The sequence below is a fragment of the Hippocampus bargibanti genome, linkage group LG02, assembly GCF_051943395.1.
Source record: "Hippocampus bargibanti isolate YZ-2025 linkage group LG02, ASM5194339v1, whole genome shotgun sequence".
Classification (NCBI taxonomy): domain Eukaryota; kingdom Metazoa; phylum Chordata; class Actinopteri; order Syngnathiformes; family Syngnathidae; genus Hippocampus; species Hippocampus bargibanti.
In genome coordinates, this window is record NC_142735.1 from 15,272,354 (window position 1) to 15,294,535 (window position 22,182).

General features: G+C 43.6%; 2 protein-coding genes across 2 annotated transcripts; one reads left to right on the forward strand and one right to left on the reverse strand.

Annotated features, from left to right (window-relative positions):
- Positions 1-136: 136 nt before the first annotated feature.
- sh3bgrl (SH3 domain binding glutamate-rich protein like) lies at positions 137-11,760 on the reverse strand. Its single transcript, XM_088989595.1, has 4 exons — positions 11,580-11,760; positions 2,576-2,761; positions 1,217-1,297; positions 137-928 (listed from the first exon to the last, which is right to left on the reverse strand). The coding sequence occupies exons 1-4, from the start codon at positions 11,730-11,732 to the stop codon at positions 893-895; spliced, it is 456 nt and encodes a 151-aa protein (XP_088845721.1). The 5' UTR covers positions 11,733-11,760; the 3' UTR covers positions 137-892.
- An 874-nt stretch (positions 11,761-12,634) lies between these two features.
- Positions 12,635-15,973, forward strand: hmgn6 (high mobility group nucleosome binding domain 6). Its single transcript, XM_088989573.1, has 6 exons — positions 12,635-12,786; positions 13,732-13,758; positions 13,907-13,936; positions 14,761-14,808; positions 14,892-15,011; positions 15,093-15,973. The coding sequence occupies exons 1-6, from the start codon at positions 12,772-12,774 to the stop codon at positions 15,138-15,140; spliced, it is 288 nt and encodes a 95-aa protein (XP_088845699.1). The 5' UTR covers positions 12,635-12,771; the 3' UTR covers positions 15,141-15,973.
- The last annotated feature ends 6,209 nt before the right edge of the window (positions 15,974-22,182 follow it).

Here is a 22,182-nt window from a genome sequence, read left to right on the forward strand (position 1 = left end):
ACCTTGACCTCAACCCCCATAAAACACTTGGAAATTACCTCAAACTGAGTGGCAGATTATCCCCAAATTTTCAAGAATCAAGAATTTATCTATTGAAGTCTTGTCCTTTATCAAATCCATTTGCACGACAAAGACACCTGTTTGTAGTGTAGCGTTTTAATTTAGGTTACGCCAGATAACTAACATCTTCCAACAAATTTCTCCACTGTGAGACTAATAAAGGCATATCCAATGATACAAAACAGGAGGCTCACATAATACTGTATTTGTTTCCACTCATCAAAAAAAGAAAGTCATACAGCAAATAATATCCCACCTGGCACTGCATGAAGTCTCATTGTTTAACATATATTCTCACATAGAAAAAGGTTGCTGTGAAATCAGCTTAAAGACAGTTTGAAGGAAATGTACAAAAACATAGAAACATGGGATTGGGTTGCTTCCGCAGAAGTTGCTGCACTTTTGGGAATAACAGAAGAGACAGGAGCACAACATTAAAAATGTTTCTGGAATACAGGAAGATTTAAGACCTTTTAAGAATCAATGATGACACGATAAGTCTGACTATTACATTATATTGTGCACAAGGATGTCTACATTGAAAGACGACATTGCACAAACTATATGTTAATCATGCTAAATGGATGACTGACTTGGCATTAGATGGGACGGCTAGCAGGTTGAGAGTTTAAGGTCGGTTGAGGAAGCACTGCAGAGTCGTGATAAGCAGAATGCAGTTTGGCATTTCCTGTACCTCATTTCACAAAAACTTACAAGGCACATGAAAGGATTGTAAAAACCTGAAAAATGAATCATAACGTTTTTCATGAATAGATTTTCAACATATTCCTGATCAGGTTGGGTCCGGTTCCTCAAGCAGAAAAGGTAAATGCTACTGTTGTGCTTTCTTCAGCTGAGCCTCAGCCTCCTGCAAAGAAACGACGGAGAGATTATGAAATATCGACTCTGGTTGTGTGTTACATTATATCCCACACTCCATTAAAGTGACTAACTGGCATGCTTTCATGTGTTTGTTATTAAGATGGGAGGGAGGCGCCAGAGTGCAGCAGAGAGAAGCACATGAGCCATGCTTGGGTGATATGTGAGAGAACATGGAATCAAATAATTTTCTTCATTGTAATCACATTCTTGTTTGAGGATTAAGAATAATGGAAAAGAAGGCAAGGCACGTTTTAATGGCGGACTTAAAAGTTACCTTTGAGCCTGGCGGAGCGGTAAGACCCAGAAAGGCATAAACGGCGTTGTCCTCTCTGGCATCAAAAAAGGCCTCATAGTTCTGAGAACCAATGATTGAAGACAAGAAAATATGTTACAGATAGTAGCCAGCTAGCTAGCGATACAAGCAGATATTTTCCAAGGCTAATGTGGATGATGATACGTAATTCAATCAGTGACGTGCAGTGAGGTTCCTGGCTGGTGAGGCACTGACGTCATCACAGTCAGATTTACAAACATATGAACTCCACAGAGTAGCTTATTCACCATTTGATTGGCAACAGTTAACGTGTTTTGTTTAAAATGTCACGTCAGCATTCTTTATATACTGGATACAAACTGTAGCATCGAAAAAAAAAATCAAAAAATGTTATTATCGTGTTACCGTTACTTATAAATGAAGTCCAAGTTTCTCTGTCTCAATGGAGATCACTGCCAGTGAAGAAAGTCGTCCTTGATCAGTCCTGTTCCGACTGTATGTTTTCAGTCTTTTGTGCTGAGAATGACACTCCACTGATGCTGTAGTAGATGGAATAGTGAGCACGAGCTGGAGCAACTTTGTCGCTTTAGGAATAGTTTCAATGAGATCCTTCTTGGCCAAAAAGCTGAGAAGCTGTCCAGGAGATTTACATTCATCCCACACCGTTTGTGAGCTATACAGTCCGGTGTTGGTCTTCCTTTAATTATTATCTCCTGCTTCGATTGAAAGTCCAGTTTAGAAAATTCTTTCGATTTCCATATGTAATCCACCATTCTGAAAATAAGGAACATGAAAAAAAATGACTGGATGGTTGCACTTAACTTGATAACGGTTTACTGTAGCTTGCTGTCACTAATTCTATTATTCTGCAGCCGAGGACTCGCAAGAAGAATCTCTAATCACCAGCGCCCCCTGTCATGAGACAGGAGAACTGTGTGCCTCACCTATGCACAGTTTTGATAAAAATAAAATAACATAAACACTGTAGTACAGTGTCTATAATGTACAGTGACTGTACATTATATACACCAGCTAAACTGCAGAAATTTAGTTCATATACTAAAAGCTTTTGAACACTTTAATAATGATATGCAGAGGGCCAGCAATGCGGTCTCACTGCAGAGCAAGCCAGCACCGTTAGCATAATGATTGCGCAATCCACGGTGAGGCTCAGCCGGCTGCTGCCTCACCACTCTTCTCCACTTTGTATTTGAACGTTAAAGTACAAATCACTAAATAAATATAACTGTTTAATTTATTTTGTCATTTGATATTTCCATGATGACATGTGAGGCACAGCCTCACCTGCTTCCCCTGACTGCACGTCACTGAATTCAATGGCATTAGTTTGTAACCCACCCCGCAATAATTGTCTTCATTAAATATCTGCGGCGGTAGAGGGTTCCCTGTGGTTGGACGAGAGTCCTCCGGGACATTCTCCCGCATCCACTTCCGGTTCTCCTCGTTGGCTGCGATGTCATATTCCTCAAATCCGATCTTATTGGCCGCCAGGAAGCCCCTCACGTCCTGCTGCTGCTTTTTAATCTGTGGGTGGGGGACATTTCGGAGTGTGAAAGAGGGAAGTGGTAGCTTGGTCATGTGTCTACTGCAAAGAGCAATTTGAGGAAACACAAATTGTTTGGTTGGGCCAAACATTTATTAGTCTGGGAAAAAAATCCACACTTCCACACACGTGATAGAGACAACACAGGAAAAACATTTCACAAAGCACCAATATTTGGATTGAATACCCATAAATCACTCAAGCAGACAAACTGAAACATTAACACTGTATGGAAACTGTATCCATAGTTTTCGGACTGGAAAATATTTAAGGACATTGGCTCCTTGAGATTTAAGTCATTCTGCGGAAAATTCAAGGCAAAGGGTGCAATAACCAAAAAGCCTGAATGGACAAAATAATCTCATTTCCGTGTTTAATTCTGTTGTTTTGTAAAAGGATTGATATAACTGTAATATACTTAAATCCTCACCAGGTTTGAATATGCAAAGACACACTGGAATTCCAAAAGCACAAAGGATATTGTTCAAATTCCTGTTTTTAGGGCAGTGTAGTATATTTAAAAAATAGCACCCCACACAAAAAACAAAAAAGAGGATAAGCTGGTTCTTCAGCCATTCAGTTAATTTGGAAAGTCAGTGTCTTGACTGTGTTTTAGCCCTGCCTCTCATTGTACGTAGATGTAGATGTAGATGTAGTTTGAGTGCTTGTCCAATCGGGCCTTGGTGAGTGCATGGAAGAAGGAAGATGGCCCTACAAGGCCAGACGGAAACAAAAGCTCCTCTGGGTCTTGAGAAGAGGTAACCAGTCAAACACAAGCCAAATAAGGCCTGCTCCAAGTCGACATACTGTATGCAAACATGCACACAGGCGCACACACACAGACATACAGACACACTCTCTCTCTCACCTTCAACGGCAGAGCAACATTCACCTGGTGCATTATGAAGCAATACCATGGCAAAGTGTGAGGATGACGAAGCAAAGGATTATACGAATGATAAGTAAGAGATAGCACCATGCCTGGAAACCAGACAGATTACATAATCGCAGTCACCTGAAACAAAACAACATATACATTATTTTCAACTTTTTTTTTAACCCAAATCACATTCATCTTGACATACTGCCAAGAATGATTGAAGTTGAATATACCAATGATCTGTGATCTCCTGGAGAACTTTACATGACTGCAAATGGAGGTCCGCTTGCAGGTCATTATCAACTCACTGTCTCATCAGTTTCATGTCGAGGACTGTTTAAAAAATTGTTCCAGCCATTGTAACTTTATGCACAGCTTGAAAATTTAATTCAGTGATACTTTTATATTGAGGTTGCCTGCTGAGCATAAAACTGTGACTGATATTTAATTCGTTTTAATTAAATAAACCCATGAGCACTTTTGTTCACCAACAAAGGTGGTGTGGCATAATTTTGGGTCATATCTCAGCTACAAATTAAAGAAAAAAATAAAATAATGATGGGTTGGCTTACATTAATCTTTCAATGGCACACCCAAATGCATTCAGTGGTCAGAAAAAAAAGGGAATTCACGATATTGGATTGGATTAGCCTTTATTAGTCTCACAGTGGAGAAATGTACATTTCACAGCAGCAGAGTGATGAAAGTAAGGGAAAATGAAAGGAAGAAGTAGAAAACAAAGTACAGGACCTGCTGTAATGCCAGTCACTGTCACATCACCATCTTGCAGTCAAAACAACAACAAAAAACTAAACAAATAATGTGAAACAACAAAAAAAGACAAAGACATATTGATAGAAAGCTTTGCGAATAACACTGATAATGGTCCTCTGGAAAAGTAGCACACATCTTGTATTGTTTGTCTGGAAATGTATCACGAGTTTCCAATCCCCACAGAATCAAGAATGCGGATGCAAGTCATTCCGCACATGCCACCACATTTTTGGATAAAACCTTCAACATTCTTGGGGAATGTGCCTCGATTCAGAAAAGACTAATAAATACATCTGTACGAAAGAATCTGTGGCATGGTGCCTGACTAGTTAACACATCCACCTCACGGTGTAGAGGTCATGGCTTCGGTTACACCTGTGCGGAGTTTGCATGGGTTTTAATGATGAACTCCGGTTTCCTCCCGCATTTCAAAAACACGCAAAACAGGTCAGTGGAATGACCTAAATTGTCCAGAGGTGTGACTGTGAGCATAAGCTAGACTGAGTATATTCATGCAATTAGTTGAAAACCAGTTTTGGGTGTGCCTACTACCCCCAAAAAAAACCTGGAAATGTGACATTCACCAATCTCATCTTGACCTTCACCCCCTGCAATTTAAATCGGTTATGAGCAGAAGTACTACGTTTCATTGAAATGGCAACTTAATGTGCTTCACACAAACTAAGACACTACCCATCCAAGCATTTCCAAATACAACAGTTAATACTAACAACTAAAGAAGAGAAAATAAACGTTGCTTAAAAAGTATAGTATACCGTTTATATAGTGATCTCTCGCTACTTCGCGGTTCACTTATCGCGGCTTCAATGCATCGCAGATTTTTTTTCAGGGAAAAAAAACATTATTTTTCCATTTTTTTTATTAATGGCATGCAAATGTGCAAACAAACAAATAAAAAGAAAGAAAACCGCAAACAACACTGCAAACAAAGCAGATTAAAATCAAACACACTGGCTTTGACAGCTCATGGAGCATGCTCCATGAGCTGTTCTCTATTCTCCAAAAAAGTTACACAAAAAAAAAAAGAAAGAGTGCCAACAAGTACCGATAACAATGTTCTTCTCTCAGAGAAAGACACCTTCAGGATAAAAAGACACGACAGCGCAGCGGAGTCAGGACGAATAGGCGTTCACTGTATACCTTTTCCAGACTATAACTTGGTACAGTATATAGTATATCCTCAAGGGACCATTTCCCTTTGTGTTCTCTGACATGATTCACAGCAGCGTCATCTTCAGCGCCATGTGATTGTTGTGTTGTCAAGGAAGTGAAATTAGATTCAGGGCCAATCGATCCTTAAAAAAGGTCAGGAGAGGAAGGACAGCAGCTCAACACAAGAGCAGGAATCAATTACATAAACTGTAGCACAAGCTTGGATCACTCGCCCACAAAAAAAGATTATACTGATGGTCAATATTTTTACCTCAAATAATAGACAGAAATAGACAAAAAAAATTATGTTGACCATTCTTCGCAGACAAATTCAAATGGTTATGGGAACAAAAGAAGATGTTGATGGTTGCTTCCATGAGACAGAAATCCAAGTCAACCCACTTCAGGGGGTCTGTGTAAATTATGGTGTTTCTACTTTTGCCTTGTTTGAAGGAAATCTGATTTGTGCTAATAAAAGGCGAGACTTGCTTGGCTGATGTGAGAACCACAGTCGCTTCCCTACCCAAGCCTCAGCTCAGCATTACAACGCACTTACAAAAGAATAGCTTTGGCGAGGCTCCCTCACTACTGACACAATGTCTGACCTAAAAAGTCTGCCTGGGAAGAAAACAAGGGTATAAGTCCACACAAATATGGCAGATATGTACGGCATATGTATTGTATTCACATTTACAACCTTATCAATGTGGTACTAAGTTTGTACGAAGTAACGAAGCAATAAAGATATTGGGCACGGTATGACTTCAAATATCAATCAAACAAAAATGCGTCATCAGTAGGGTACAGTATGAAATTTAAAAAAAGGACAAAACTCACATCGTCTCGCTTTTGTTGGGAAACGCAGTGAATTCAACACTGTTCCAACCACTTATTGACTTAAACGTACCGTGGTGGAAAGATTATGTCACTTTACAAGGAGACCTCCCAACCAAACCGGAAGACTCCCTGACGGTTGAAGAAAGACACATGCTGCACTTTTATTTGGTGACAGTGCTTTAATTATGATGTGCATGGTTGTTGCAATTTTTTGGACCTATTTAGCGACTTCTCTTCCCTTTCTTGCAAATGTTTGAAGAAAAAAAAAAGAGGAAATAGCTGCACCGCCAACTGTGGTCGTCATGTTTACAGCATTCTTAACTGCTTTTATGAGTTATTGGTTGGAGGTCATGTCAGTGCACTTTAAAAATAGAGAAAAAAAATAATGCTCATGGTCGAAACATTTTTGTGAACGTTAAATCCTGACATCATGTTCATGTCATTTTCATAATTGCTCATAGTTTTGATTACCATTTTCATTTCCTGGTTCAAGTCTACAAAGTAATATTCTACTGAAACAATACAATCTTTATGCAAATATGTTCAATAAGGGGAGCACAATTACATATTATTGTGTTCATTGGCAACAGTTGCAGTTTTTGGTATGGCCACTTTGGAAAATTGATTGCCCAACCCTGTATGAAACATTACATTCAGTTTAACTGGAAAAAGCTGACCCTACCCAAATTAGTACACTGGCCACCGTTGCCAATAACAATACCCCATTACAGTTAAACTGTGGCTATTCATGAAGCACGACTTGCATTGCCCTCTCCATGAGCCGTCACCTTACCGTGGTGGAGGGGTTTGTGTGTCCCAATGATCATAGGAGCTAGGTTGTCTGGGGCTTTATGACCCTGGCAGGGTCACCCATGACAAACAGGTCTTGGGTGAGGGACCAGACAAAGTACGACTCAGAAGACCCCATATGAAGAAAAACATAAATGGACTTGGTTTTCCCTTGCCCGGACGCGGGTCACCGGGGCCCCTTGCTGGAGCCAGGCCTGGAGATGGGGCTCGTTGGCCTGGTGGCCGGGCCTACACCCATGGGGCCCGGTCGAGCTCAGCCCGAAGAGGAAACGTGGGTCCCCTTTCTCAAGGGCTCACCACCCATGGGCGGGGCCAGAGGGGTCGGGTGCATTGAGTCTGAATGGACCATGTTCCGTACCTCCCTTGCTGAGGCGGCAAATCGGAGTTGTGGCCGTAAGGTGGTTGGTGCCTGACGTGGCGGCAACCCCCGTACTCGCTGGTGGACACCAGTAGTAAGGGATGCCGTAAAGCTGAAGAAGGAGTCCTAAAGAGCCTATATGGCCAGTGGGACCCCTAAGACAGCTGACGGGTATCGATTAGCCAAGCGGAATGCAGCCTCGGTCGTCGCCAAGGCAAAAACACGGGCATGGGAAGAGTTCGGTGAGACCATGGAAGACCGGTGGACCGCTTCGAGGATATTCTGGTCCACCGTCCGGCATCTCAGGAGGAAAAGCAGTGCACCACTAACACTGTGTACAGTGAGGATGGGGCGTTGCTGACCTCGACTCGAGACTTCGTAAACTGGTGGGCAGGGTACTTCGAAGACCTCCTCAACTCCACCAACACACCTTCCTTGGAGGAAGCAGTGTCTGGGGACTGTGAGGTGGGCTCTCCGATCTCTGTAGCTGAAGACACTGAGTGGTTAAAAAGCGCCTCGGTGGTAAGGCCCCAGGGGTGGGTGAGATCCGACCGGAGTTCCTAAAGGCTCTGGATGTTGTGGGGCTGTCCTGGCTGACACGCCTCTGCAACATTGCGTGGTCATCGGGGAGAGTGCCTCTGGATTGGCAGACCAGGGTGGTGGTCCCCCTTTTTAAAAAGGGGGACCGCCGGGTGTGTTCCAACTACAGAGGGATCACACTCTTCAGCCTCCCTGGAAAGGTCTATTCAGGGGTTCTAGAGGGGCGGTTCCGTCGGAAAGTCGAGCCTAAGATTGAGGAGGAACAGTGTACTTTTCGTCCCGGCCGCGGAACGGTGGATCAGCTCTACACCCTTAGCAGGGTCCTCGATGGTGCATGGGAATTCGCCCAACTGGTCTACATGTGCTTTGTGGACTTGGAAAACGCGTTTGACTGTGTCCTTCGTGGAGTTCTGTGGAGGTTGCTTCTGGAGTATGGGGTACAGGAGCGCCTGATACGGGCCGTTCGGTCCCTATACGACCGATGTCAGAGTCTGGTTCGCATTGCCGGCAATAAGTCGGAATCTTTTCCAGTGAGGGTTGGGCTCCGCCAAGGCTGCCCTTTGTCACCGATTCTGTTCATAACCTTTATGGACAGAATTTCTAGGCGCAGCCGAAGCGTTGAAGGTTTCCGTTTTGGTTGGCCTCAGTATAGCATCTCTGCTTTTTGCAGATTATGTGGTACTGTTGGGGCCTTCAAGTGGAGCTCTCCAACTCTCTCTTGAGCGTTTCGCAGCCAAATGTGAAGCGGCTGGGATGAGAATCAGCACCACCAAATCTGAGACAATGGTTTTCAGTCGGAAAAGGGTGAGGAGGGAGGAGATTTTGCCTCAAGTGGAGGAGTTTAAGTATCTGGGAGTCTTGTTCATGAATGAGGGTGTGAGGGAGCGAGAGGTCGACAGGCAGATCGGTGCGGCATCTGCTGTGATGCGGACTTTGAACCGATATGACGTGGTGAAGAAGGAGCTGAGCCAAAAAGCAGAACTCTCAATCTACCGGTCGATCTACATCCAACCCAACCCTCATCTATGGTCACGAGCTACGGTTTGTTTCCGAAAGAACGAGATCCCGGACGCAAGCGGCCGAAATGAGCTTTCTCCGTAGGGTGTCTGGGCTCTCCCTTAGAGATAAGGTGAGAAGCTCGGTCATCCAGGAGGAGCTCAAAGTCGAGCCGCTTCTCCTCCACATAAAGAGGAGCCAGATGAGGTGGCTCGGGTATCTGATTAGGATGCCCCCTGGGCGCCTCCCTGGTGAGGTGTTCTGAGCATGCCTCACTGGCAGGAGACCCCGGGGACGACCCAGGACACGCTGGAGAGACTATGTCTCCCAGCTGGCCTGGGAACGCTGGGATCCACCAGGACGAGCTAGAAGAAGTGGCTGGGGAGAGGGAAGTCTGGGCTTCCCTACTATAGCTGCTGCCCCCGCGAGGCGACCCTGGATAAGCGGCAGAAGATGGATGGATGGATGGATGGATGGATGGATGGATGGATGGATGGATGGATGGATGGATGGATGGATGGATGGATGGACGGACGGACGGACGGACTTGCATTGTTTTTGTCTGGAGCTACAAATATTTGTAGATAAATTAATACACTGTATTTTCAAATTTTATAGAACGCCCGAAGACGCTGCCCAAAGTCCTTCTGAGCCATGGGAACAAGTGCTACCTTAGCTACCAGCAGGGAGTCAGTCAGCTTGAACAGTAAACAACAATATGATGGAATCATGCAGTATCGGTTCGAGTGGCAGGCAAGGCTCCTTGTATCTGTCATATATATTTTGGCCCAGTGCTTCTCTTTAAGCAAACACATTATCATCTTTGTGATGTGCATGTGTCAAAAATAAAGTGGCCATAAGTGGAGCTTGAGAGATGACCATTAAACACAAGTAGACAAACTAAAATGTTGTGGTCTTGGAAAAGGTCCGACCTGAGATTTATTAAGATAAATAATGTGAAATTCTTTCTCTTTTGGCCAAACATAAAGAAACAGAGAGGTTCTTGAGTTTGAGCAAACGTCTACATTACAAAATACATTTTTTATTGCATCAAGCTGGGACTTGGCGATGACAAAAGGTTACTTCTTGCCATTCGGCTAATTCAAATATTTTCTTTTATTGTACAGTATATTTTAAACAGTGTTAATTTCCCAGCAAACAGTGGGAAATGACAAGGGAAAGACCATGACAGTGTAATGTTAACTTATGTACCAGACCAAGCATGTAGTGGCAAATCGTTCAGGCGCTGTTGCTCCTGATTCCTAAAGGACATCAGAACCAAGGCTGATACAGCTATGTCTCTGAGTTGTTTACTGGGGCTTTCCTTTTAGACTACCGCAGAATAATTACCAATCATTTACTGGAGGAGAAATAAAGCCATTTTAGTGCTGCCAACTCAAAAGAGGGTCTGTGTGTCTGAAAGTACATCATGTTGAGGTGATGTAAGTATCTCGACAAGGGCGTGTTAGTTCAGTACATTGAAAAAATTACAACATTGAACGACACCGACAAGTACTAAGACAGAAGCTATTGCATGCACTCAGTGGCCACATTAGGTAAACCGCTGCATTCCATTTGATCCTTTTACAAAGATATTAATGTACTCACTTCCCTGTTTTATGACACTGTCTGAAAGGTACCACAAATCGAACAACATCATGATTGTTCTGGTTTTAGTTTGTGATGGCAATAAAATGCACGGAATTACAGTGACAGGGAGTTACTTCTCATATGTGAGCCTGTCATGCAACTACCACTACATGAGCTAACCAAACCAATTGTAATATGTCTCAGTATGATGCTGACTTCTGATTGCATTTACAAAACATTGGGTCTATGTCAGCACATCTGTGGTCGTGTCCATCAAACATAAAGATACTGGAAATGCATGGTTAGTGATCCTGCTCTTCTTTAAAATTGAACATGTGGGTGTGTACTTGTTTTAATCAGAGGTTCAACCCAAGATTTAATGCAAAATAAAAACATTTCTGAAACCAGATGTCCAAAATGTTTCATTCCTTTGGACTCGAGATGAAATTGGCACTACTGAAACAAAACACCCCAGGTTCCTGCAGCAAATTTAAACCATTCCAAGAAGAGAATGCGCAGCAAATGTTTAGCAACCGCGAGCATTTCCTGTTTTCAATCCTGGTTTAAGCAGTCATAACCATCAGTGTCAGTATACACAATAACCAATTGCACCACAGTTCACAGCAGTGTGCTGTAAGCCGTACTACTACTACAACTCTTTTGTATCACTGCTAAACATCCAATAGAATAAGGACCGGCCGTGTAGCAGGGGTCAGACATTTCGATACAGATGAATATTCGGAGTTCAATCAAAGTTCAGCTGCCCACTGACTGACTTTTTGAGGACAATGATGCTGAAAATGCCCAGACAATAAAGAAGTATTATTCTCTCATCACTTACCGAAGTGGAGCCAGAGGAGGACGCGATGTAAACTTTGATCACCATAGTCAATCCCGGGTGCAGTTCGCTTGCCGCTGTGGCTCTTTGGGGGTATTTGAGGAGGGGAAAATACTCAATTCTCAGGTTTGATCTTCCGTTGCAGACAGAGTGCATGCACAAACACTCTTACTCTTTTGCACTAGATGGAGCGTTGCATTCCTCCCCCGCCTCTCTTGGCTTCCCCGCCCCTTTCAGTCGCTCTCGAGAGATTCTGAACAGTGAGAAGTGCACAAACTCGAGTCGCAGGGAGACTCGTTACCACAGAAATGCAAATAAAAGGTGGCGAGACTGTGCTTATGGTGTCTGGTCGGACAATTTATGTGGGTGCCACTCTATTGTTCTCTTCGCGCTGAAACACAGGCACACGACACCTGTATGTGTCCGAGCAACAGCAATAACGACGACGGAAAATGGCGAATGGATGAGTGCCAATGCATAGTTCACGCTGCGAATGATTTTTTATGTGTGCGTGGGGGCGGGGGCGTAGCAGGCAGCATTGGGAGCCGAGGGCATCCATGTTCAAGAGACGTGCTCAGTGGGCCCCCTGCAGGCGTCTGAAACAGGCGACGCACTCCTGTCCAGTCAAACGAATTTAGGAAAGCCGAAACAAACAAACAAACAAACACAACTGTCTCGTGGGGGAGTGGGCGCCATATTGGACTCAACGCGAACATGGTTCACGACAAAGTCATGGCCGATGTTGGATGAATTTGTTTTATGTATTTATTCAAAATAATCAGGGCAAATGCACAGCCTTTTTCACCCGTGGAGTCTCGAGTGAGGCGCGTTTTTCAAGAGACTCCCTCCCCTTGAACAATCCCTACACATGTATTCAGTCAAAATGTCCTCGAATCCTTTCATTCTCATAGGCGTCCTCCCATCTCCCCCGTAAGAAGAAGCCATTCGTGCAGACCGGCTAGCCATCACCGACTCCGAATTTCCAAGTCTTCGGCAGCCCGAAATGGCGTCAAGGGATTGGATGGGGCAGCCGTCAATCAGTCGCTTAGCCGCACCCCTCCCCCCATTCAACCACTCGCCTCTCTGTTTCTGTGTGTTTACTACACTGGCGACCATAGGAAAGACACTCGTCTTCACATGCACTGAGAATAATTGTTTTTAGTTGTGCTTTCGTTCAAACCTCCAAGAGATCAACATGCCCAGGAGAAAGGTGAGCCACCCAAAAATATATACAACAATCAGACGACCAGAGGGAGCACGGCTGCAATGCAAACGCTTATTAACACATTCCTCCGAGACATTGCCGAATTCTAACGCAAAATGTGGTGTTCGGGTGTCGTCTGTAATAACTTGTTTTCTAAAAATAATTCTATTTTTTTTGGTGTTGGAATGAATATTTTCCCCCGCGAATATGGCGATATAACGGTGCAAGCCGCCACTGTCCGCTATGCAGCTCCCAAGTCTGTGGCTCTATGCAGTTAAAGCACAAGCAGCAGCAGCCATGCTTTGCAGCGCTCGTCCACCTTCGTCGGCGAGTCAGCCGAGAACAAACGACTCGCTTATCGTCGGTTGCTCGCCAAACCGCTCTGAAGTAGCGCCATAAAATACTACGGCGACTTTACTTCGCATTTTGGCCGGAAAATCCAACATTGGCCAACGTGTTTGGATAAAATGATATATTTTCTCTCTTTGTTCGTAGTCCCAAATGGCTGCGGTGGCGCCTCTATGCCTGCGGGTGGCGCCCGTGAGAGCGAATGTGGTTCCTCCCCCCTCACTGAGTCTCCCGCGCGAGCTTTCAAATCTGAGCTGCTTGCATTGAATGGGAGGCAGACATGTGGGAGAGAAAGGGACGAGCGTGGTCCAGGCCCTGCAAATGTGTTCCCAGAGGCTCACATGTTCATTTTCTCCGAGGCCCTCTCGCAACCGACGTGTTGCCATCACATTTCACAGCCCTAAAATGTTAGAAGCAGCTCGATTTGTCACACATTCATGGATTGGAATGATTTGAAAAAGTTTTTTCAACACCTCTATTGTCAATCATATGAAGTGCACAAGTCGCTTGTTGACACTTTACCCGACTTATAAACATAGGTTAAGCATTTAATAATGCCATTTTTCAGTTTCTGTGTTTGACTTTTGTTTTTGGGGGTTGCAGAGAGAAGTAACAGAAGACAAGGAGGAGGTACGTGTTGACATTGTAAAACAATACCTTACATAGCAATTTATCCAAATAAATTCCATTTAAATGGGATTTTTTTGTTGCTGTTGTTACCTGTATGCTACCTCAGAATTGCAAAGCATAATGATTGAATTAACATGTTCTGTTTCAGCCCAAGAGGAGATCAGCCCGGTTATTAGAGGTAAGATAATACAAACGTAAATAAAATGTTTCCATTAAATAATATCACTAATGCACACGAGATCAACAGCACTTAAGTATATACAATACTACTGTATAGTGATTTAGGTAAAGCACAGTTCTCCAGATGAACTTTTTTTGTAATTAATTTGAGTGTTTATTAATTCACAAATATGGTTGCATTCAAAAAGATCACCCTTAAAACTGCTGGGCTTAAAATAACACAACATGGGTGAAAACAAGCCAATGTGAGTTAAACCATATTTTAAACCCAGGAGAAAAAGGCTGTCCCTTTATTCAAAATAAAAATCATATCAATCAAACATGATCTACCTTTATATTCAGAGACCGGTCCGACACATGATTATAAAATTTAAAAAGTTTGCCTCCATAGTTTTAGGCTTGATGTTATTTAAACACAGTAAAAAGTAACCCGATTATAATGTGTGTATAATGGGTTGTGTTATTTGATTGTAGGCATAATAGTAAAGTTTCACATTTTGTTCAAAACATCAGAAATATTAACAGAAATAAAATCCAATATAATAACAGTGTTCTGAGCAAAGGTATAAATAACAATTTATTTTTTTTACAAACAAAATGGTTAAATAAGGCAATTTTACTGAAATCAATCCAGTATTGTAATACGTAGTTTACTTTTTCATATTGCAAACACTTTTCAAGTGATCCAGTGTGTTAATAGAATGATTAACAATTGCTTTCAAAATGTTTTATCCCATGACCCAGCTTCCATATAGAAAGAACGTCTTGAAAAGTAACAAAAAACCATATGTGAACCATGTTTTATCTTGTCCCTTTTTGCAGAAACCGGCCACATCTAAGGTGGAGCCAAAGGTTAAGAAACCAGCAAAGGTAGGAGAGGCCACCCGCACAAACAGCCTTCTGGCATTTGAACATGAATCCAATGAACTGCTTATTTTGCTGCCTTTTACCAGAAAGAGAAGGCTGTGAATGATAAGAAGGAAGACAAGAAGACCAAGAAGACAAAGGAGAACGCCGAGGCAGAGGCCAATGAAGAAAACCACTCTGAGAACGGAGAGGCCAAGGCCAACGAGGTGAGTTTACTCTTAGTTGCTCTGGACTTTCGCAATGTCATACAACTGCGGTGACTTTACTTCATGTCTCCTGTCCCGCAGGTGGATGACGCCCCCGAGGAGGCGAAGGAGGAGGACAAGACAGAGTAGCACCACTGCCCCAACGTTCCTTCTCAACAGCTCTTCCCCTTGAATCTCCCCTCTCAAGTCTCTCACATGGTTTCCCTCCAAGGCGTCTTGTTAACAGAGGAATATTTTTATCAATGATTTTATAAGTATCCGTACAGATTTTTAGCACAAAAAGCAAAGCTGATCATGGAGCACCTTGCAGATTTGCAGTGGTCATATCAAGTGTCTGCAAGCAAGACAAACAACACACTACAATGTTTTTTAAATGGCATTTTGTGATTGTTGAAGCCTTGTTTGGTGTAGAAAGTGTCCCCTGCCCGATTGGTTGGCTCCGTCGTGACTTGTGTTTTCCTGTTTTCATTTTTCCTCCATCTCCTCTGCAGATTAGAACCCTCCTTTTTCCCTCGCGGTTCAGCTTCCTACCCATGTTTTATTAACGGTTCAGCCATGTTGTTGTAGCTGTTTCTTTTAGATCTCTTCATGTGCAGTGACTTCCCTTTTGCTTGTCTTATGACGCCCCCCCCCCCCCTCTCACCTTACCCCCACCCACATTGAAAATGTGTTTTTAAAAATAATTACGCACATTGCCCATAAGGAAGAGGAAGATGAACATGTAAAACATTCCTGGAACGCTGATGCCTACGACCTGTGTCCGAGACGACCCTGCGCTATGAGAAAGATGAAAAACAGCTCTTGTGTCATCAGCACTGTCATGTCAGCTTTTTTCTTTATAAATGATTATTTTATTTTATTTTTTCGATTTGAATTTGGAAATCACACAACGCAGGTGTCTAGTCCTTCTCTTATGTTCTGAAATTCTCTTAATAAAAACAGTCCTGGGAATTTTCCTCGAAGCATTGTGTCTCGAGACTTTTTTGTGTGTATAGAAAACAAAATTACACAAATGAACAATTTAAATCTGTCTGAAATTCTTCAAGGTCATTAAAATTTGAAGATGATCCTACAAGTAATGCTTCCATTCACTTTAAACACTGCATTGCCTGAAGAGGTTGCTGGTTGCAGTTGCTGTCGTCTAATCCCAATGTTTGGACAAAAGGCGGTAAAACGCTGAACTGGTTATCAGTCAGTCACGGTACATTGAGAGACAATCAAGTATCCTTGAGAGTTAATGTATTATTGTTATTTGATAATTTTCGCCTGATCAAGGCCATGCATTCCGGCAAAACCTGTCAGCTCAATGTATGAATCTCCCAGAGTTGAACCCTTTCATTAACTTTGTGTAGCCCTAAGTTGACGTATTCACCCTGGACTGCTGAATCTTAACTCCCCTCTGGCATTGACATGTTCACACCCAACTGCACGAATCCCTGGGTTAGTCCCATGACTCAAATTCAGTATTATATTATTTCTATACAATAAACCACTACATTGATCTCCCACCAACATGAGACCAAAATGCAAGCAGAATCATGAAATGTTGTGAAGCTAACTTCAGTCTTTAGTTTTCTTGCTTTGCTTTAAACCCAAAATCGTAGTTCTTCGTGTGTATTTGTTGTTTGCAAATCTTTTTCCGAGTAGAGTTTATCTTTATGATTTTGTACACATTTGAGAAGTCACGTCTCAATAAAGTGGGATTCTGCAATCTCTCTGTATCTCTCTGTATCTCTCTGTATCTCTCTCTCTCTCTCTCTCTCTCTCTCTCTCTCTCTCTCTCTCTCTCTCTCTCTCTCTCTCTCTCTCTCTCTCTCTCTCTCTCTCTCTCTCTCTCTCTCTCTCTCTCTCTCTCTCTCTCTCTCTCTCTCTCTCTCTCTCTCTCTCTCTCTCTCTCTCTCTCTCTCTCTCTCTCTCTCTCTCTCTCTCTCTCTCTCTCTCTCGCTGGCAGGTCACACTTGATGCAAATCCAAGCACGATACGCGGCCTGCATCCGACATAGCCACTGCGTAATAATCGCTTTATCTTCCTGCTTGTCGTCTATTTTGTGGAGCAGATGCAGCTTCTCTGTGCCAGCCAGTCATGACCGAGCCACGGACTCCATTTTGTCCACGTCTCTCGAGGACGGCGGGGTGTGTTGTTTATAACTGCCACTAGATGGTATCGTTGCCTCACTCGACAAAGTCTTAGACTTTAAATTAAATTGCCCTAAAAAAGTTGATTTTCTTTTACAAATTGCTTTTCTATTGATCAAACCTCCCCCACCTCGCCCCCAAGGGCTGTTACTTTTTCACGGTGGAGGATTGTTTTGTGTCCCAATAGGCCAACGAGCACTCGGGCTCGTGCCCCATGATGCTGGTCTGAGCTGTCAGACCAAAATGTATAAAGTTTCTCAGGTACATTTCACTATTGTTGCGTATGTGTAGCTTTTTTTGTGCTCAATTCAGGATAATCACATGGGATATTTGCTAAGCAAGCCTTGCAGATACACCCATGCCCCATCTAACTAATGGTGGATAAAATAGACACAATTTTGGCGGGCACTCGGACCAGGCATCTCACCCAGCAGGTGCACGGGTGGGGTGGGTTTATGTTACATATATTTCACTGAATTTTCTGTTTGAGTTAGATCCACTTGTCTCCACATTCAGTCATGTGTGCTCTTTCCTCAACGGCTACACTAGTGACCACATCGTTGGAAATGTTCATGGCAACAGATGAAGATGTGTCTTCTACGGCCATGTCGCCACAACCGGCGCCTCGACTCGCAGCTGCTGCCTACGCCACAAAGCTGCCCGCGTTCTGGCACAGCGACCCGGCTTCATGGTTCCAGCATGTGGAAGCGCTTTTCCACCTACGAGGCATCACGGCGGATGAGCCGAAATATTACCTGGTCGTGGCGTCTCTCAACGAGCAAACTACTCGTCGTGTGCTGCCGCTCTTACGCGCGCCTCCACAGAGCGAGAAATACACGGCGCTCAAACACCTGCTACTCAGACGTTTCACGTTATCGGCCTCTGAGAGAGCAGACATGATTCTTTCCCTTCCCGGACTCGGCGACGGAACAGCAGTGATCTCATGGACAATATGCTGTCGCTCTTAAGTTCGGATGAGGCCGGATTCCAGTTCCCCCATATATTCCTCCGTCAGCTACCAGCCTCAGCGCGCGCTGTGCTAGCTAACTCGACGTGCTCAGCGGCCGGCGACTATCAAGGTTTGGCTGAAGAAGTGGATCGAGTGCTTCTGGTGGCACGGCGGTTCGCCGTGCAAAGCGTGACGGCCGAACCCCTCGGTGAAGGGGCATCGAGTATCGATGCGACCATCGTGGCAGGAGTGGTATCGGAGAAGTGGCGCGGGAAGCCTGCTTGTTTTTTCCATCAGCGGTTTGGCGTCAAGGCTCGACTCTGCGTACCCCCCTGCCGCCACGAGGCTCCGGGAAACTCCTAACACCGGCAACCAGTAGCAGCCGTGGGCGCCGGCAATGAAAGCGAGCTGCTTTTCATCACGGACTCCTCATCAGGTGGACATTTTCTTGTGGACAGCGGAGCACAAGTAAGCCTGCTGACGCCCACCGCCGCGGACAAGACGGCAGGTGGGTGCGGGCCTCCCCTGCGTGCTGCTAACAGCTCGCCCATTGCCAACTTTGGCTCCAGGTCGGTGACTGTGCGCTTCCACGGACGGGAATTCAAGTGGAACTTTATTGTTGCTTCGATCACAGTCCCGATAATCGGCGCAGATTTTCTATGTGCTCACGGTCTACTTGTGGACATTGCTAGCTGTCGTCTGTGTAAGCTCTCAGTCGTACAGGAGTGGTCCATCGATGAGAAGGTTTCTTCAGCCGTCATCTGTACAAAAGTGAAGGTTTCGGACGTTTCGCCTCCTATCCAAGAGGCTTCGTCAGCGAACTAAAGTCTGACTGGTCGTATCGGCCCCATTTATATATCCCTAATGTCCAGACCTGGTGGCGCCGGACACAGCTATGATAGGTCCCTACTCTCAGGTTGGGGGAGGCGCGGGACCCCCCCCTGTGGCCCCACTGATTGTTCCTACATTCCTGACTAACGATTGGCCTATTACACCCACTCCCCCCGGTATCACCTCATCAGCATAACGACCCTCATCAGCATTGCGAAAGTTGCCTAACCTGTTTTGCCTGAGCAGGCTATTGTATGAACGATCCAAATTGAACCTCACACCCCCAGACCGGTTTAATGAAGGATTTTGTTGTTTTATAAGAATCGCCTCTTTTACCCCCCTTTCAAACCATCTATGTTCTTTCGCTAAGATTTTAACCTCATTGTCGTCAAATGAGTGGTTAGTAGCTTTTAGGTGCAAATGTACTGCCGATTGAGGCCCACTAGTATTATCCCTGCGATGTTGATAAAGTCTTTTTTTGAGAATTTGTTGAGTCTCCCCAATGTACTGCTCTTTACAATTTTCATTCTTACTATGTATGGAATAAACTACATTACTTTGTTTTTCATTTGGTAGCCTATCTTTTGGATGCACTAATTTTTGCCTTAACGTGTTTATCGGTTAGAAATAAGTAGGAATTTTATGTTGCCAAAGGACTCTTTGTAATTTTTCAGAAACTCCTGCAATGTACGGTACTGCTACTCCTCTCCTTTTAGAATCTTGAGAATTATTGGTTTCGTTCGCTATTCTTTCTTTCTGACATTTGTTGAATGACCACTGAGGGTACCCACAGTTAGTGAGTGCTCTCCTGATATGTTTTGACTCCTTTTCTCTACCTTCAGTGCTAGTTGGTATTAGTTTAGCCCTATGCTGGAGGGTTCTGATAACTCCTAGTTTATGTTGTAAAGGGTGGTTAGAGTCAAAAAGTAAGTATTGGTCAGTGTGCGTAGCCTTCCTAAAGACTTCTGTTTTTAGCGCTCTGTCCTCTTTTATAATTACTTTACAATCCAAGAAGGCTAGTTGGTTCTCTTGAATGTCCTCACGAGTAAATTTAATGTTGAAGTCTACAGAGTTGAGATGATCTGTGAAGGATTGAATTTCTTGTTTCTTAATTATGACAAAAGTATCGTCCACATATCTAAACCAGTGTCTAGGTTTTGTCCCTGGGAAGGATGTGAGGGCCTGTTTCTCCATCTCTTCCATGTAAAGATTAGCCACTATGGGTGAAACTGGTGAGCCCATAGCACAACCATGGATTTGTTTATAAAATTTTTCCCGAAATTGAAAATACGTAGTATTAAGGCAGATTTCTAATAATTGGCAGATGTGATCCGGTTTCAGTTTGGTTCTTTCATGCAGAGAAACATCCGCCAGCAGCCTCGTCCTCACCACTGAGACTGCTGCTGGGGTTGGGACAGATGTAAAGAGAGAAGTCACATCGTATGATGCCAAAGTTTCCTCAGGTTCCAATATGAGGTCTTTGATCCTCTCTACAAACCCTGTGGTGTTCTCTACGTGGTATTCTGTGTTACCAACCAACGGAGCTAAAATAGTTTTTAAATATTTGGCTACATTGTATGTAGAGGAGTCAATGCTACAAACAATGGGTCGGAGGGGGAACCCTTCTTTATGTATTTTTGGCAGGCCATAGATACATGGTGTGGCCTCTCCCGGGTATAATCTAAAATACATCTGTTTATCTATATGTTTTCCTTTCTCTAGCTTTTGGAGACAGTCAATCATTTCTTTCTTGTATCTATTGGAAGGGTCCCTTTTTAGTTGCTCATACGTGTTAGAATCACTGATTAACCTATTTATTTTGTCTTCATAATCCAATGTGTTGAGCAGCACTGTGCATCTGCCCTTGTCTGCTGGCAAAATAGTAATATTTTTGTCTTTTTGTAGAGTAGTTAACGCCTTTCTCTCTTCTAATGTTATGTTGGACGGAGGAAGTTTGGCACTACTGAGAAGAGCTGATATTTTAATGCGTAGATCATCTGCCTCTGCATACGAAAGTTTGTTATTTTTAATAGCCGATTCAGTAGCTGTGATATAATCTATTGTAGGTATAGTTTTAGGAGTCACTGAGAAATTTAAACCTTTGGTAAGTACCGCCTTTTCTGTCTCTGAGAGATCTCTGTCTGACAAATTTTTGATCCAATTCTCCCTTGCAAACTGTTCATACCTAATTTTACGCGTGTTTACCAGTAGCTGAGATTGTTTCAGTAAAAGTAATTTTTGAAATTTACCCTTTTGTCTCTCTTTGGTTTTGCTGTGGTGCCTCATATAACCGGATTTAGTAAATTCACACACTTCCTGATAGATTTTGTGGGTAAGATTAGTTTGTAATCGCTGATAATAAGTTTCTATTTCTGACTGTTTGTTTTTTATCTCTATGTTAAGTCTCCTAATTCGCAAATTTAGAATTTTCCTGGTATAATTTTGTTGCATTTTATCGGCTAAGTATCCGGGTTCCAGGGGTGCTTGCTTCAAGCATTTAGGAATTAACCGGCTCTGTCTACATCTAAGATTGAATCTGAGGTGGTTCTTTAAATCAGCTAATTTAAAGGTGGCCTTTTCTAAGTTACGTACCAGCAGAAGGATGTCTCTCCCAAAGTTGGCAGCAATACGTCTGTGTAAGCTCTCAGTCGTACAGGAGTGGTCCATCGATGAGAAGGTTTCTTCAGCCGTCATCTGTACAAAAGTGAAGGTTTCGGACGTTTCGCCTCCTATCCAAGAGGCTTCGTCAGCGAACTAAAGTCTGACTGGTCGTATCGGCCCCATTTATATATCCCTAATGTCCAGACCTGGTGGCGCCGGACACAGCTATGATAGGTCCCTACTCTCAGGTTGGGGGAGGCGCGGGACCCCCCCCTGTGGCCCCACTGATTGTTCCTACATTCCTGACTAACGATTGGCCTATTACACCCACTCCCCCCGGTATCACCTCATCAGCATAACGACCCTCATCAGCATTGCGAAAGTTGCCTAACCTGTTTTGCCTGAGCAGGCTATTGTATGAACGATCCAAATTGAACCTCACACCCCCAGACCGGTTTAATGAAGGATTTTGTTGTTTTATAAGAATCGCCTCTTTTACCCCCCTTTCAAACCATCTATGTTCTTTCGCTAAGATTTTAACCTCATTGTCGTCAAATGAGTGGTTAGTAGCTTTTAGGTGCAAATGTACTGCCGATTGAGGCCCACTAGTATTATCCCTGCGATGTTGATAAAGTCTTTTTTTGAGAATTTGTTG

Bases quoted from the DNA above. Each gene is read 5' to 3' on its own strand.
- sh3bgrl (XM_088989595.1), bottom strand. From the start codon at position 11,732: ATGCACTCTGTCTGCAACGGAAGATCAAACCTGAGAATTGAGTATTTT. The intron at 2,762-11,579 runs GTAAGTGATGAG...CCCCACCCACAG, and splicing joins CCTCCTCTGGCTCCACTTCG to ATTAAAAAGCAGCAGCAGGA. The intron at 929-1,216 runs GTAACTTTTAAG...GTTTCTTTGCAG, and splicing joins CCGCTCCGCCAGGCTCAAAG to GAGGCTGAGGCTCAGCTGAA.
- hmgn6 (XM_088989573.1), top strand. The intron at 13,759-13,906 runs GTACGTGTTGAC...GTTCTGTTTCAG, and splicing joins TAACAGAAGACAAGGAGGAG to CCCAAGAGGAGATCAGCCCG. The intron at 14,809-14,891 runs GTAGGAGAGGCC...GCCTTTTACCAG, and splicing joins AGGTTAAGAAACCAGCAAAG to AAAGAGAAGGCTGTGAATGA.